At 35.4% G+C, this 18,742-nt stretch overlaps 1 protein-coding gene across 1 annotated transcript; it reads left to right on the forward strand.

The window, feature by feature from the left end:
- Positions 1 to 13,573: 13,573 nt before the first annotated feature.
- LOC120088700 (exonuclease V, chloroplastic) lies at positions 13,574 to 17,457 on the forward strand. Its single transcript, XM_039046122.1, is given in 8 exon segments — positions 13,574 to 13,607; positions 13,610 to 14,010; positions 14,362 to 14,466; positions 14,826 to 14,947; positions 15,630 to 15,779; positions 15,883 to 16,036; positions 16,519 to 16,595; positions 16,893 to 17,457. Coding segments are annotated over 8 exon segments (1,263 nt in total). The 3' UTR covers positions 17,113 to 17,457.
- Positions 17,458 to 18,742: the final 1,285 nt, after the last annotated feature.

Here is an 18,742-nt window from a genome sequence, read left to right on the forward strand (position 1 = left end):
AAAAAAAAAGTTATTATTCCTAAAGCTCGTTATGAGTGGATGCACTTGAGGCTACAAGATTTCAAATCAGTAAATGATTACAACTCCGCATTATTTAAAATCAGTCCAGAATTATTATTATGCGAAGAGAAAATTAGTGATATCGATATGTTAGAGAAGACATTTTCTACATTTCATGTCTCGAATATGCTCCTGCAGTAGCAATATCGAGAGAATAGTTTTAAATAGTATTCTGAATTAATTTCATGTCTTCTCGTGGCCGAACAAAATAACGAGTTATTGATGAAAAATCATGAATCTCGACCAACCGAAACGACACCATTCCCTGAAGTGAATGTTGTGAAATTTAATAATAATTGTAGTCGAGGTCGTGGTCGCGATTGAGGTAGTAACCGTGGCACATGAAGAAATGATTATTATTTTCGTGGTGGTCATTTAATCATTCAAATTTCAGAAGAACCGCCCAAAATGATGATCACAAAGGAAAAGCTCCACAAATCAAGAGTTCAAAAAGTGTTGAAAATAAATATTTCTAATGCGGAATGACTAGCCATTGTTCATGTACCTGTCGCACGTCAAAACACTTAGTTGACCTCTATCAAGCCTCCCTGAAGGAAAAAGAGAAAAATGTGGAAGCAAATTTTGCATACCAGGATAATGACATATTTGACTCATCCCAAATGAAAATTTTGGATGTGGCAGACTTCTTTGAATTTCATGAAGAGAAGATTGGCGCAGTTGATGGAACACCAAGTGTTTCTTTTGATTTCGAGAATATCTAGACTTAATGTTATTGTTTTCTTTTATCTATCTTCATGTTTTTTTAGTAACTTTTGTTAAGTGTTGTTTTTCTTATTGTAATTATTTTTTTAATGAAGAAACATGGATCATTTTCATATGTTGGGTGCTTCAAAAATGAGCAATGAAGATCTATGTCTAGTAGACAGTGCAACTACACACACAATACTTACAAATAAAAAGTATTTTTCCAAATTGACAATGCTGAAAGCAAAAATAAATACAATATCAGGTTCTACAAACTTGATAAAAGGTTTTGGAAAAGCAAATATTATTTTGCCTAGGGGAACAAAATTTACAATTGACAATGCATTATTCTCTAGTCAATCAAAGAGAAATCTTCTAAGTTTTAAAGATATATGTTGCAATGGTTATCATATTGAGACTAATAGTAAGAATGATGTGGAATATCTATATATCATATCCACTGTCTCAAATGAAAAATGTATATTGGAAGAGTTGTCTGCTTTATCTTCTGGATTGTATTATACTCATATACGAGTAATTGAAATATATGCAACAATGAACCTGAAGTTCATGAATCTAAATATATTTACAATTTGGCATGACCGATTGGGTCATCCAGGATCTATAATGATGAGGAGAATTATTGAGAATTCAAATGAACACCCATTGAAGTACCAGAAGATTCTTCAATCTAATGAATTATCATGTGATGCTTGCTCTCAAGTAAAATTGATAATTAGACCATCACCAGCTAAAATGGGGGCTGAATCACCTGCATTTTCAGAGCGAATTCATGGTAATATATGTGGACCCATTAACCCACCAACTGGACCATTTAGATATTTATGTATTAATAGATGCATCCACCAGATGGTTACATGTGTGCTTATTATCAAGTCGAAATATTGCATTTACAAGATTATTTGCTCAAATAATTAAGTTAAGAGCATAATTTTTTCATTATACAATTAAGCCATTCGTCTTGATAATGCTGGTGAATTTACATCCTAAGCTTTTTGTTACACCCTGCCCTAGACCACCCTTTTAGCCTAGAGAAGGGCATGACTGCAGCAGTTATCAACCCTTAGGTTGACACTTACTGCTTAAAAACTCCTGCGGAATAACTCTGATACCAAATACAAATTATATGCAACGGGATGGTTGTAGGCCCACAATTTAGTAACTTAGAAACTTAATATGTTTAGAGTATTTACAACATTAGATTTACAAGTCCCAAAACCCACAAACCCTAGTCCCTATACGAACAATAGTAACTTGTGTACAATATTAACAGTAACCACCTAGCAAACGGTTACAAGTCTTTTCGTCCTTTAATGGCAGAGCAGATACTGAGCTATCTTCAGAGGATTACCGTACCTGTGGGAGGGGGGGGGAAACAAAACATTTGAAAACGAGGTGAGCTTAAGCCCAGTGAGTGACCGAGAAAACATAGTAAATTCTCATGCATTAATTTCAGAAGATAGTTTTATCTGAAAATATATTATGCAGCATAAACAATTTCCAAGCGTAAATGTATATAAAACTGTTTTAAACATAAAACAGTTAAAATCATTTCTCAAATCAAAGTACTGTATAAACTGGTAAATATATTCCCAACATCAACTACTAGTCCAGAGAGAACCCTTTGCCAATCTCTGACTTTATTCACCTATGGCCACATTAGTACTACTGCTCAGATAACCTTCTCCTGTACTCAGTATTCGAGCTACTAGGATACCTTCTCCAACGTACTTCATATCCCGTTGGCTTGGTACCTTCTCAAACGTATTTCAGTACCAATAGATACCTTCTCCTTGTACTTCAGTATCTAGTTGAGTGGATGCCTTCTCCTTATACTTCGGCATCGCATTTTACCAAAAATTTATAAACAACTTTTCTCTTTAAAGCATGTTACAGTAAACACATATACAACATGGCTTTAAAGATGATAATGCATGCTGGATAAAATCAACATATGTAAATAGTTTTTCAACAATATGCATGCATTCAAAACCATTCAAACTTGCTTGGAAACCACTTTATAAAACTAGTAGCATGAGAACATTTTCGCAAATATGCTTCTATAAAATGTTTGTAATCAAACCAGTTTAAAATATTTTAGTTCGAAAACATTTTAGCCACTCACCGCGAACTCTTAGGAACTTTCACTCTAGTAAGTCCTCGGGTCCCTTTTTCACCCCTAGAATCCAGAATTCAACTTACAACTTAGATTACTATAGTTCGGACCTTATTTGGAAATACTTCCTTCTACAAACTTATTCTAAAATGTCTTAGAATCTTACCCTAAACTTTCACAAATTCCTCTATGTTTGGCCATAATCTCAAAATCTTCAAGACTTGCTCAGACTGATCCGACAGTCTGACCCTTCTGACTTCTTCTCAACCTCTAGCTCAGTTCCTTTGAGCCTTTCCTCCGTCAGCCCTACTCTGAAAACTAGACTTCTAGATTCATATGGTTTTGGAATCACTCCAAATGCACGAGTAGATTGGAAGATCTTCTCGTCCAAAGTTTGACACATTCCTCTGAACCCTCACTGCCCTCTACTTTCTCTACGAAATTTATGATTTTTTGTGATTTGAAAATGAAACCCAACTCTCTATTTATAGGCGTTCAAATGCTCGTGGATTGACAGTACCTACTTGGCTGCATGACCAAATGTTTAATCCTCCCTTTATCAACGTAAGCTGACTTCACCTTTGGTCAATGTGTTCTTCCAAACGCATCCAACACAATTTCTTAGGGTTTAAGAATTTCTCTTAATCAGACACCTAGATTTTAATTGAAGTTTGCCCTACGTCTTCAAGCTTTGTTTGTATTCAAATTAGGTTTTTACATGTATAATCCACCCCAACGCGTCCAAATACATCGCCCAAGAAGCTTGCTCGGTCGTTCAATGCATAGGTGAGGCCATGGGCTGACGTTCGAATGCAGCATCGGACAAGGCGTGGCTGACGCACGGGCTGCTCTCGCTCTCTCCCACTTTCTCGCTGGTCTCGCTCTCTCTACTCTTGCTCTCTCCCACTTTCTCGCTCAAAATCTCACTCTCTTCCACTCTCGCTCTCTCCAACTTTCTAGCTCAAAATCTCACTCTCTCCAACTTTCTAGCTCAAAATCTCGCTCTCTCTACTCTCGCTCTCTCCCACTTTCTCGCTGGTCTCGCTTTCTCCCATCTTCTATCCAATCTCGCTCTCTCCCATTTCCTCTCCATCTCGCGCGTCTCGATCTAATGATCTCGCTCTCAACGATCTCGCTCTTAGCTACTGCGAATGTTTGTCTCCGTGCAACTTTCTACACGATTGTTGCCACTAGTCACCTTGCCTTCTATTGCTTTGTGCACAACACGCATTTCACATAAATTTTCCATACTTAGCCAATTTTTCCCAAATTTTCCAAACTCAATGTCCATATTTTCTTTTCAAATCCCCATTCCTTCTTCACCATTTCACACTAATTTTCTCATCAACCTACTCAACTTATTTATACAAATTTAAATAAGGACACACAATTAAGTAAAAAATTAAGACAATTTAAATAAGAAAACACACTTAAGTGTAAAATTGGGATTCGAGGTTCACACTTTTGATAATCATTGTATGTCAATTGGGATAAGTGTTGAATATCTTGTAGCTCATGTTCATACACAAAATGGTTTAGCAGAATCATTTATGAAATATTTGCAATTAATTGCAAGACCATTACTTATGAGAGCTAAGCTTCCTTCATCTGTATGGAGACATGCTATTTTGCATGTATTGTCACTTGTACGCATTAGGCCAGTAGCTTATCATAAGTACTCGCCATTACAATTAGCTTATGGTCATGAGCCAAATATTTCCCATATGAGAATTTTTGGATGTGCAATATATGTTCCAACTGCTCCACCACAACGCACTAAGATGGATCCTCAAAGGAGGTTAGGAATATATGTTGGGTACGATTCCCCATCAATTATTAAATATCTTGAGCCCCTGGCAGGTGATGTATTTACTTCATGATTTGCTGATTGTCATTTTAATGAGACAAATTTTCCAACATTAAGGGGAGGAATTAAGAAGTTGAAAAAATAAATTATATGGAATACATCATTATTGTCTCACTTAAATCCCCTTACAGATAAATGTGAACTTGAAGTTTAGAAAATAATTATTTGAAAAATATAGCAAATCAATTACTAGATGCATTTATACATATACCAGCTACAAATATTCCATTAAAAATTGATATCCCAACACAACAAGTTGTCTTTAATATGTCTGGAACACGCCAGAAGCGTGGTAGACCAATGGGTTTCAAAGATAAAAATCCTCAAAAATGAAAAATAATTAATAGTGAAAAAGACTTGGTTGAGGATGTAAATACCCATAAAGAAATCCTCGACATGACTAGTGAGGAAAGTGAAATACCTAAAGATAATAATGAGATTTCAATAAACTATGTCATTATAGGAAAAAAATGGAATCGATCTAATGTAATTATTGACAACATTTTTCCGTATAATGTTGCTCTTGATATTATATCTGAAAATGAGGATCCTGAACCAAAATCTATTAAAGAATGTCGACATAGAAAAGATTGGCTTCAATGAAAAGAAGCAATCGAGACAGAATTAAACTCACGTTTAAAACATCAGGTTTTTGGACCAGTAGTCTGAATACCAGAAAGTATTAAACCTGTGGGATAAAAATGGGTATTTGTGAGGAAAAAAATGAAAATAACGAGGTCACTGTAGGATCTCTTACCGAAGAGTTCCATGAGCACGTTCGGATCACTCCAATTTCACAGTGACTGAAATACAACATTATACATTCATATGAACAGTTATGCAAACAAACACTAATTATCGGCATGCTATGAACAACAAAATAACAAGAGAATGAGTGCCATACCAGTTGAATACATTCTTCACACTTTGGAACTCAACGCAGCGGAAAACCTCCACGCGGTCTACCAAAACCCAGTGGAAGCGTCCACTACAGCAGCACGAACAACCACGAACACGAACGTTGTAGGGACGACACCACTAGAAAAGGGCCCAGGGTATTCTCGGAGTAAGAACCCAAAGCGTGGTCTTTGGTGAATTTGGTAGAAGAAGGAGGAATACCAGATCGTGTAGGCGATAAGCAAGTGGGAGGGAAAAAGTTGCTATCGCATAGCAGAATGCTTATCGTTTAGGAGAAGCTACACGATCGTATAGGTTTTACTAAATGATCGTTTAGTAAATGGTATACGATCGTTTAACAAAATCGACATAATATACGATCGTTTAGAGAAGCTATGCGATCATGTAGGAAATAGTGTGCGATCGTTTAGGCGCAAGGAAACTATCGTATAGGCTCTCAATTCTTTAAGCGATCATTTTCTTTCACCAGCGCGCTCTTGCGAATTCTTTTGGACAGTTGAACAAAATGAAAACTATTTTCATTTTAATTCATCGGTTACAATAACCGACGTTGCCCCATTAACCCACGTCCAAACGTGAATTTTTGGATTAGTTATCATATAATTAACCAATTAATCAATAAAAAAAATAATCATATTATATTTTTATCCTATAGTTTGATATCACATATCTACTATAGTATTTTCTCCTCTACTTGATATAAATCATATTTATATCTAATTTCCTCCGGAATAATGTATCTCATACATTCAGCCAATTATATCATATATAATCGAACTTCCTCTTGTCAATTTGAACATTTCAAATTAACCCAAACACTGGTTCTCGACTTTATCCAAGCTACCCAGAGGACCTAATGAACCTATGGCTCAAAGCTCCAATGGTCCGTGAATAGCTGACTAAACTCTTTAGCCACGAGATCCACCATCCGTTAATTGTCAGGCATTCTACTAAAGACCAACAGCTGAACTTTTCTTATCACAGCTATATTTCTATGTCCATCGGATATAACCAATCATGAGTACGATAACCCTTCACAGATGCTCATAAGTACAACTGGACCAAATTACCGTTTTGCTCTTGTAGTTACATATCACTCCTTAAGTACCATTGATTCCTTTAATGAATAATACAACATAGTCCAACTATGTGTGAACACCTCTCAGGCCAAGAGAAGGTGTGTGGCGTCACATCGTTCAAGCCCCGGAATCAGCCCTTAAGGGCTATCTATCTACTTACCCCTGCCTCGAGAAATGAGTGAATTCCATCTTGTGTAGCTGAGTTTCCAGCTCCCAAATCAGACGAATCTCCAAAATGGTAGGTTTGAATCGGCGGCCTGGCCACTCGCACTCATACAAATCAAAGGACTGCCCTCAATGGTAGGAGTTCCCAACTCACTCAAGATTGAGGTCATGTTACTTATGGTCATCCTAGTGAAGTGAAGTCTCTGTCATGAACGGTGTTATATAACAAGATGTTAACACTTCGTGGTCAGGTTTTATACAAACTCTTTGTATAGGACGCCCCCGCTCACATGTCTCCAACACAAATGATCAGTATCAGACCATATGTGACATGTCACAACACTTGTGACCATTCCACAAAGCGGGATGCGTCCGTAGTGTTACCAGGATAGGGTTTCCTTCCTATATCCATATACTACAGACCATTTTGGTTATCATTCAAGACAAGATCCACTTGTATGTCACCACATACATGCTTGAGTCACATACAGATAACCATGAATTTTATGTTTAATGGTTTGTGGTAAAGCAAATAAAACAAGTAACTGAGCAAAATATCAGATGTGAAGTAAATATCATATTTTAACAACAAAAGTGTTTGTACAAACTGTTTACAAACTACAGGACACAAGACTTTAGGGCATCAACCCCAACAGTCACAAGATATAAAGCAAGACTATTTGCACAAGTTTTTTCACAAAGACCTGGTATTGATTATGAGGAGACATATTCTCCAGTGGTGGATGTAATTACATTAAGATATTTAATTGGCTTAACTGTGTATAAAAGTCTGGATATGCATCTTATGGATGTAGTCACAGCATATTTATATGGATCTCTTCATAATGATATTTATATGAGAATCATAGAAGGATTTAAGGTACCTGAAACATATACATCAAATTCCCGGGAATAGTATTTAATAAAGTTACAGAGATCACTATATGGATTGAAATAATCAGGTGAATATAGTATAATCGCCTGAGTGGATATTTATTGAAAGAAGGATATCAAAATAATCTAATATGTCCGTGTGTTTTTATAAAGAAATCACAACCAGAATCTGCTATTATAACTATATATGTTGATGACTTGAATATAATTGGAACTTCTGAAGAACTTTCAAAGGCAATAGAATATCTTAAGAAAGAATTTGAGATGAAAGATCTCGGAAAAATAAAAAATTTTCTTGGTTTGAAAATTGAGCATTTAGTAGTTTGAATATTTATTCATCAGTCAACTTATACAAGAAAATTTTTGAAAATATTTTATATAGACAAATCACATCCATTAAATATTCCAATGGAAGTCCGTTCATTGGATATAAAGAAATGTATATTTCTACCTCGAGAAGATAATGAAGAACTTCTTGGTCCTGAAGTACCATATCTTAGTACAATTGGTGCACTTATGTATCTTGCTAATAATACAAGACCAGATATTGCATTTTCGGTAAATTTATTAGCTAGATATAGTTCTTTTCCTACAAAAAGACATTGGAACAGAATTAAGCATATATTCCGTTATCTCCGAGAGACAATCGATATGGGTTTGTTTTATTCAAATAAATGAAATTTTGATCTAGTTGGTTATGCAGATTCTGGATATTTATCTGATCTACACAAAACTAGATCTCAAACAGGTTATCTGTTCACATGTGGAGGAACTGCTATATCATGGCGATCGGTGACACAGACTATAATAGTCACTTCCTCAAATTATTATGAAATTATTGCAATTCATGAGGCTAGTCGAGAATGTGTATGGCTAAGGTCAATGACTCAGCACATTCGTGAAACGTGTGACTTGTCTTCTAATAAAAAGCTTCCAACAATATTATACGAAGAAAACACAGCTTGCGTAGCCCAAATCAAAGGAGGATATATTAAAGGAGATAGAACAAAGCATATTTCACTGAAGCTTTTCTACATTCATGATCTTGAAGAAAATGACAACATCACTATACAACAAATTTGTTCGGAGGATAACCTGGCAGACTTATTTACAAAGACATTACCAACCACAACTTTAAAAAAATTGGTGCACAACATTGAAATGCGGTGACTCAGAGATCTTAAGTGATGTTTTCATGAGGGGGAGTAAATATATTGTATTCTTTTAGGCGTATGCATTATATGAAATATGTACTATTTTCCTTCACTATAATTTTTTCCCATTGGGTTTTCCTAGTAAGGTTTTAATGAGGCATATTTCATATATATATATATATATATAGACATCTAAGGGGGGTATTATGAATATTATAATAATAAATAAATACTCATTGCTTAGTGTCTCAAAGCCATGTGTCACCATTTATGTTGTCCATGTGCCTTGTAATTATTCATGCTTGATGTCCATGTAAGTCTTACATCTTACTTGCCACTTTGCCTATAAATAGTGGCATTTGGTAGATCTTAAAATTATATGTACATTGGTGAGAATTTCACTTCAATTTACATATTATCAAATTTTATAATTTTAGTTATTTTATTTATTTATTATTATTATATAAAATATTATTATATTATATTTTCTCCATATCCGTGTTCCCTTTGTGTTCCTCAATTTCACAATATATATATTAATTATTTATTTATTTTTTTAATTTAAATTAGTTATTTTCTCTCCACCCACGTTTGATGTGGGTGATTAATGGAGTTTTTGTTTTTCTTTTACTTCTTCCTACAACACAGTGAAGGTATATATGTTCTCTTAGAAAAACAGAAATTTCCTTGCTCCTCCTCTTTGCTCTCAATTTCTAATCCCTTCTCTTACCAAAATCACCAGAGCCCACACCTCTTGGGTTCTTTACCTGAGAATACCGAGGTCTCTAATTGGTGGTGTCCTATTTGGCCTTTTTTTGTTGCCATTCGTGATTTGCACAGAGAAGGGATTTTGCGTGAAGAAGGTCTAAGTTAAGATTTTCTGAAAACCTAATTCTTTCTTTTGTATGCATGTTGTATTTTTGAAATTAAATGCATGATTTGTTTTAAAATTGTGTTCTATAAAATTTTGGGAATTGGGATGATCCATTGCTTCTGCTCAAGGACCCTTCATTGGGATCCTTCAATAACCTTATAATATGGAAATATACAAATTAGATAAACACAATTTTCTCATAAAAAAAAATTACATTTGCTCATATAAAATTCACAAATTCATACATTTGCAAATACTTTCAAAATTTACATAGAAAAACCTAATAAAAAAAACTGATTGGCCCATAACTTAGCACCATACTAAAATCTAAAATCATGCATTTTATCTTGCCGTAAGCTCTCCATACTCGACCCAATCACTAAGTATTCAAAGAACTTGAGACAGAATATCCCACAGTTCAATGTATTTGATCCTTATAGAAAGCCTGTATTGACACGACTCAACTTCCAAGGACTAGGTGCAAAGTCGAACTTTGCAACATATTAGTTGCAAAATTGTGTCAATGAAGGGAGAGTGAAGCATAGAGGCCCTAGGAATGATACCAGATCCCTCGGTGTGATATATTTGGGGAATGAGTCACACAAAAGAATGTGCCCAATGTTCATGTTTATCACCAACATAATCAAATGTTGCTTTTGAGTGGACTATAGACGTAATCGACATCTGCCCATCCAGGTTTATGTTCAACTTCCAATCCGAGCACGTAATCAACATACATATGCTCTTTCTCCCATACTTTAGCAGTTTCTTCATTCTTTTCTTATATATGGCGTGGAACAAGCTATCTAAACCATGTAGGTTCAAGTGACTTTGCAAAATAGACTTGGTGGAGGGTCGAGAAATGGGGTCACTAGAATCGGTGGAGGGTGGAGAAATGGGGTCACTGGACTCGGTGGAGGGTGGAGGAATGGGGTCACTGGACGCGATGGAGGGTGGAAGGATGGTGCCACTAGACTTGGTAAAAGGTGGAGGAATAGGGTCACGGGACTCGGTGGATGGTGGAGGAATAGGGTCACTAGTCTTGGTGGACTTCATGCCTAAACCCTACATCGTTTAAGAAGTATGTTAGGTCAAACACTACATGTTATAGATTTATATTAGAACAAGTCTAAGATAATATTACATACCCAACACAAGGATCGCGGTAGGTTGGTGATTGTTTATACGTCGGCCTGAAGGATACTCAAGTCAGACTTGACATCTTTCAAGTCTGGTTGCACATCATCCAATTTATGTTCTACCATAGACACTCTCTGTCTATGTCATGGAGTGATATACGATGGCCCACACCCCACATGGGCTCCAAATAGGATGTTTTCAACTGAGGTGACACTCACTACTCAACTGGGGATATATGCTCGTGAGACTCATTATGAGGAGTGTGAATCTCACGCTCGTCAGTAGTGACCTCGTGAGACATGCTCATGGAATTTTGGCTCGTGAGACTGATGCTCGTGACTCTCGTAGTCATGGAGTGACTATGAGCATCATCATCATGGTGTGATATGTGTGTCTTTAAGGAGATCGCCTCGACATCAGTGCATTCATATATGGGTCGTTCATCAACCCTAGTGTCCTTATACTGCCTCTCCTTATCCGACATGATCAATGGTGTGGTTGTACAAAACAAAGAAGAATTTGTTAGTTACATGTGACCTTCACCTTAAATCTGAGTAAATATTGATGTAATACACTAACCTCGTTGGACTTAAACACATCTCGTTGTATTGTTCTCGTTGGCAGTGAATATGTACACTCTCACCTCAGGAATCGAGGTACGATATGTCTATTCAGTCGAGTTGCAACTTTTTCGACAATCGTTGATATGATCTCGTATGCCTACACCTATCATAATAAATAAACGATTATAAAACAAGAATAAGTAGTAACTAATATTGTGACTAAAATAAATAGATCTCATATAGCCAAGGAATGAATATTAACTAGAATGCATGAGGAAACCCCGGTAGGTTGTACTTGATAATGTAGTTTTTATTGTTCTTGGACCGTTTCTTGTAGTTATCTGCCTTACCACTCAATCCTCTTTATAGTCCAAGTAACATCCTCTCTCATAACATGTTTTCCCAATCCATGCCATTGAAGTAATCCAAATCCTCCACATCAATTAATGAGGTCTTAATGACATTGACCCTTATCTTTTCCCTCCCCATCATAGCCAGTTTGGTGTAATAGACCAATGTCATCTTCATAGCATCCATGTCATTCTCAAACTCTATCTCCTTGTACACTGTTTCTAAGGTACCAATGTGAATGTCCCTTGTAAAATCATTCTTGAAGTACCTATTAGCAGTGATCCAGGTGCTTCAACCCTCCTTATAACTATTGGATTAGGTGACCGCCACAATCCGGTCACCAATAGGAAGTCTTCTTTGGAGAATGTTACAACCGTACGATTCAAATCGAAGTCATTCCATCATTCCTATCGTCTACAACTTCCCTCAATAGAATGTAGTAGACCAATGGAATATTGAAGATAATGTCCATGTCTACAAATCGCCCAAATACCATCTTCTTGAAAAGGCAAACTGAGTGGGAGTAAGCTTCTCTTTCACTATCTTGTTAGTTGTCCCAATGTGAGAGGATAGATTGGTTGCTTGGCCTGGAAAACGATCATGGGGAGGAATCTTGAATTGTCTAGCTATACTACATAGAATAACAATACACGATACTCGATGCATGGTACTCGATATTCAATACTTGATATACAATTCTCGTTACCCCGATACTCGATACATGCTACATAGTGTTATCCCTTACTCGCTACATTACATATAACTCGATGGTTGATTATCGAGCATTCAGTTTGATTTTCCACTTTTATGACTTATCCTACTCAAATCCTAAACTCTAAACGGTCCGAAATACCAGAAATATGAAAATTGAAACGAAAAAAATTTAAGCTTCAGCCAAACATGCAAGATATGAAAACTGAAATGAAAACTGTATTGGTCGAGTATCGAGGAACATGCAAGTACATATTGAGGAACATGATGCCAAAATATAAACAAAGAGAAGAATGTTGCCTGATGTAGAAAGAATCGAGAGAGTTTTGAGTCAACAAGTGCAATGGTTGAGGGATACAAAATCGAAAGACGAGAAAGAATAGTCTGAGCAACGAGTTGAAATCATGAAATAATGGACTTCAAGTAGGTTAAGAATTCAAAAAGTTTAAAAGAATCGAGTATAAAGTTATCGAGTATCGAGTATGATGTGACTATGATCAAGTATGCCCATGTCAATTGTTGTCGTATTGAGTGACCATGCACTGAGATATCGAGTGACGAGCCATCGTGGATTGAGTTCCTTGATAGTGGTAGGCGTGTGGGGTGCATCTTAGGGGCGAAGTAGTAAAATCACACGTGAATGACGGAAGCAGAAGACCACTTTTCATTAATTGACTATTTTTTATTTAGGTGTCTCAAATAAGATCATCTGTAAAAATAAATAAATAAAATAATAAATAATAATAAATAATAATAATAATAATTAGAGAAAAAAAAAAAAAAAAAAACTCATTTTGATCTTCCAACTAGTCTATTCAAAATGGCGCGTTTCTTAATCCTAAGGTAACTTTGGTTATGCCTCTAACCAAGGATTGGATGCCAAACATCAACTTCGATAATGCCTTCCGCCTTTTCTCCTTTGCCTTTCTAAAGAAGCTTTTAAAAACTCAACTATATGGCGATTGCAACGGTAACTGCTCCACGATCCCCAACTCACCTCATAGTCGCCCAAAAATGGCGGATTCAAGTTCTGGGTTACCGCCAATTAATGACGATGACAATACCAACGAAAGCTTCCCAAATATCCCGGTTGAGATTGTGAGCGACGAGGAAATGGCCCTAATCGAAGCTGCCTTAGCCGCTGCCGTCACCACTGCTCGATCTTCAACCTCCGCTATTCGTTCCACTTTTTGTTCCTCTCAGAATCTCTTTAACACCAGGTCGATTCACTCCATTACCCTCCTATCCAAGAGGGGCATCTCTTCTTCCCAGCCAGACATTGAGGATCTCGGCAAAATCGCGATTACCCAGAAGAAGATCAAAGTCAATGAATCGTTTCTGCAACGTTATAGGAGGAACAAGCCCTTGGCCGTCACTGATATTACTCAAATGGTATGGACTTCTTGTTTCGCTTCTCATTGGTTTTCTTATTTTTGATTTGATCGGAATAAACTCTGAACTAAATTAGCTTGTTTCTATAAGTATAAGTTCTTTCAAAAACATTTGTATCTGTTTATGTTACACTCGGACAGTTTTTGTGTAGGAAGTGCTTGAACACTTCCAGACAGCCTGAAGCTGAAGCCCATTTGATTATTTGAATTGGGAAAGTTGTCTCCATATGTTTGTTTCCTTCTCGTCTTTGAAGGAAATCTTGAAGCAACCCAAGACAGTATAACCTGATTTTTCCCATCTTTTTATGGGGTGGAAAATTTATGTACTTAACTCCTGACCTGACATCTGCAGGAATGGTGTGAAAAACAGATGGAGCTTTCTCTTCTTTCTGGAGTTCGGAAAAAAACCAAAGCTATGGAAGCAGGTATTGCGCGCCATGCAATGCTTGAAGCGGAGGTAAATTTCTAGTCTCTAGATTGCCTTATTTCATTTGTGCGTGCTCTAGTTAGCTGTTTCTTAGTAAGTAGTATCTAAAATGGCTTTTGTGACTACATGTTGTGATGCTTGAACCATTTATCACATATATGTATATGACCTTGTTAGGACTGAGTCTTCTGTGTTAGTTCCCCTACTTACATACCTTTCGATTAAATCTGTAGGATAGCAGCCTGAAATCCTATAGCATTTAGTGTCAAGTACCTTGTTATCAAAACCTGTGAATTATTTTGAGTAATCATCATGAACAGAACTAATTAGTAATTCTTATATTCTCCTTTTTACCACTATTAATATGTACCCTCTTTGAATCCTTGTAGGTTGTTAAAAAAGTCAAAGTTCAGGTGAAATCGGAAGAAGATAGATGGGCTTTGAAGCTTCTTAATTTCATATTTGGTGTAAATCAACTAGTGCTTGAAGGATTGACTCGTGAACTGCCTGTGTAAGTCCCGATTTTTGTGTCCGATTCTCCCGTTTGTCCATCGGCATACTTTCTAGCTACACTCATAAATTGTTAAGCCTTGCTTGGAACAATTTTTGTGACACATCAGGGACATTAAAGTTGAAAATTAGGCAGTTCTACTGCCTGGTTTAGTTCCTCTGAATGAATAGGAGAACGATTCGTTTGATGAAACAAGTTTAGGGGAATAATTTGTTTAATGAAACCAGTTCTTTTTCTGCTCTTCTTTTGCAAGTTTCTTAGAATATCAATTACTGACGTTATTCTTGCTATTGCACTATACTTTCTTCTTATGAACGAAGTGAAAAATATGTCAATTTTAGCATCATTAACTTGGGACACGCTAATGTGAACTTTCAAATTAGTTACATTGGATAGAAAATGAGTTGAGTGTTATGTGAAAATAATATGGTGCTTGCACTCTTACAGCCTATCATATGGCAGTTGTTTCCCTGTTTTTAGATGGGCATTTTACGTTTTTCCATGATTTGATTAAAACAAATTACTCTCTTTTGCTTCCATTGATTTTCAGTTTTCAGTTTTCAACTGCTATTGTTCTCTTTTCTTGTACACACGATTTGTAGCTATTATTAGAATTATTTCTGTTACTTGGATTTTTCCACTTCTCTCAATCTCACAGAAGCTACGTTTGCATTGGGTTCAGATTGAGCTTGGTCGAAGGTGTATGGATAGTTGGTGTGATTGATGAGATTCAGATGTTGGAGATTAATACCAGTAAAATACCAATGTTGATAGACAGAAAAACCCGTGTGCGGGATACAATTCCTGCTGAACCACAACGAAGAAATGGAAAGTATGTTATTATGGTTATTTTCTTTAAGCCTTAGGATTATCACTCCATGTTCATCTCTGGATTGCAAAGGATATTGATTTAACTACCCTTATTGTTTTTGCAGGCTTCAATTAATGTGTTATAAGTTCTTATTGGACAGTTTAATTTCTGGTAGCTTTTCTATCAGACAATTTTTCGATTTCTTTTCTTTGAATCCTCATTCCACCTTGTCCGAGGAAATTGCGGACAGCACTACTTCATTTGGTTTTACTGCAAAGGTAGAGCTTTTAACTTCTGCTTGTTTTTCCACAATGATAATAAGGATGATGAGAAAATGATACTAACTCTACATGTCAAAATAGGGGGAAAAAAAGATTATCTGACTAGCTTCTTTAAATATTTTATATAAAGTAACCACCCTAGGTTGACCTGTAAAAGTCATGCAAATAAAAGAAGGGTCTAGAAGGAATGAGTTTAAATGATGGTGGCCATCTACCTAGAATTTAATATTCTCCGTGTTTCCTTGTCAATAAATGTAGTAGGGTTTGGTGGTTGTCTTGTGAGAATAATCTAGGTGCTTGGACACTCACACATAAATTATAAGTATATATTTTACATAATCTGGAGCTTACTTTCAGGCTCTCGATGCATTAGATTTTCTTTGGGAAGTTTTAGGAGAGTATTGTCAACACAATATTAGGTAATTCCGGAAGAAACTAACTATATGCAGATTTTTGTGTTTTTTTTCTTGTTTATACAGACTCTTGATGATGTAGTAAGATACTACATAAATTGTTGTAGCATGCTGCCTCCTTCTCACAATCAACTCTTACTAAGGTACACATTTATACTATAAAGGTTCTGATTTTTTCAATGGTTGTGCACTTGTGCTGGATTTGCAATAGTTTTATATGTTATTATTGGATTTTGGACTGAACCCTGTTTCTTATATGTTGAGCTTTTAACCCTGTTTTGTATACTTCACCTTTTCTTCTTGCTCAAACCGATGCTCGTGGTTTGCCCTTTGGAAACTGATACTTCATTATGCTACATTTTTCATTGTGATCTGTGTTGGCAGTTGCTTCTGAGAAATATTTCAGTTCTGATAAGATATGGTTAATTGTTATGGTGCAGATATGAATCACAAAAGGATCAGTCTATTATTGTTGAAGATGAATTTGCATATAATCATGGTTGGCTCAAGAGTCAACTTGAGACCTTATTACAGGTCTGGGGTGGACAGCGAGAACCCGAATGTACTCCTCGGGAAGAACGATGGAAATGCCGACATTGTCAATTTGTTTCTGACTGCCCTGTGAATGCTAACTTCGATGCTACTCGAAAGCCCGAGTAATTCAACTCGAAAATTCTGGGTTTGGTCTCTCCTGCCAACTAACAAGATCATCTCCTTCATGTTTATGGGGTTCATTTTCTGACCCTTCCCCTCAGAAGCTATAGTTTTATGTTTTAGCTTCTTGTGATTTATTTACAACAGATATATCAATTTGGATTGATCATGTTTGTATTTACACTCGCGGTGCAAAACTGCACCTCTTAGAAACAGATGTATGTGTTGTAGTTCTAATTTGGAGAACTATTCTTGGTTGTATTGGCAATTTTCTTAAGCTTGAGCAGTGAGGTAAAACAGCAATTACAAGTATATTATTTTATTAAAAAAAAATAATTTTATTGTATGTAAGAATTGAAATCGTTGGTTGCCAATCTGAGTATAACTCTGGATAAGACATAAAATAACCATAGATATTTTATGTTTTAATGGTTAATTTTCTGAGAGAATGTGATATATAACATATGGATAGCACCTTTAACAAAAAATAATTGTGTTTGGTTTAATTTTTCAGTGTTTAATTTTGAAAAAAAAATTAAAATGTTTGGTAACTATTTAAAATAGTTTTTGAAATACTTTTCAAGTATATTTTAACTTATAAAAATGATTTTTTTTTAAAAAAAAAACTTTTTTCTAGTCATTCCAAATTGGCCTTAAGTCTCCGCTCAATTTTTCTAGCACGATAGAACAAATAGGGCTAATTTTTAAGAAAAAGAAAAAAAAACTCTCCACTCGAACATAATTATTTCTTTCCCTTTATACCCCATCTATATACATATATTTACTGTAACATTCCATATATTTAAAAATAAAAATAAACTGAATTTAGAATCTGAATTTAGCTTAACATTCCTAGATTAAAATTTGAATCAATTCATTTTCAAATTACTTGATTTTGTTCAAATTGAAGACATAATTTGATTTTGTTATTGGTCATAAAAACTATATTCGAGCTCAAAATTTCAGAATATAAAGTTATTCCAAAGAAAGGAAAATGTGTATGCTAAGGTAAGGAAATGACGGTTATAAATGCACGTACATACTTAACACTCAAGATGGGAGATGATAATTGGAACTCAATGAATTTTAATGAAATCTAAATCAATTTAAAAAAAATTATTGCATAAATATTTAGAAGGAAGCAAAAGAAACTAACTACTTTTGCAATAATACTCTTATAGTTGTTTTCTCAAAGAAAGGAAAAAAAAACGATGCATCCATCTTCAATTCCCCATATTTATTAGGGAAAGTTTCACATAGAGAGAAAATGTCAAACTGTTTACCGAAATAGTAAAAAAAGAAGAAAAAAAAAACACTCAAAGATATTGATAGACTTTATCAGCGTTTATCAGTTCTTATCATCGACATACTTCTATCAGTCTTTATCAATTTCTATAAAAAAAAATTAAAATTTTATTATTTTGTATAAATAGTTTTCTTAGAAAATTTCTTATTTATTATGTATCTATATTTAAAAATATATATGTTAAAAAAAAAAATAGAAACCTGAGAGGGTGTCACTTTTGTTCATTCTCCACCTTTTTCTAATTTTGGCCTTTATTCCATCCGTGCAGCTGCAAATCGCCAACAGTTAGAGATGTCCACGATTAAGTAGGACCGTAGATGGCATCCTCAT

Source organism: Benincasa hispida, chromosome 10, assembly GCF_009727055.1.
Source record: "Benincasa hispida cultivar B227 chromosome 10, ASM972705v1, whole genome shotgun sequence".
In the NCBI taxonomy this organism is placed as follows: Eukaryota; Viridiplantae; Streptophyta; class Magnoliopsida; order Cucurbitales; family Cucurbitaceae; genus Benincasa; species Benincasa hispida.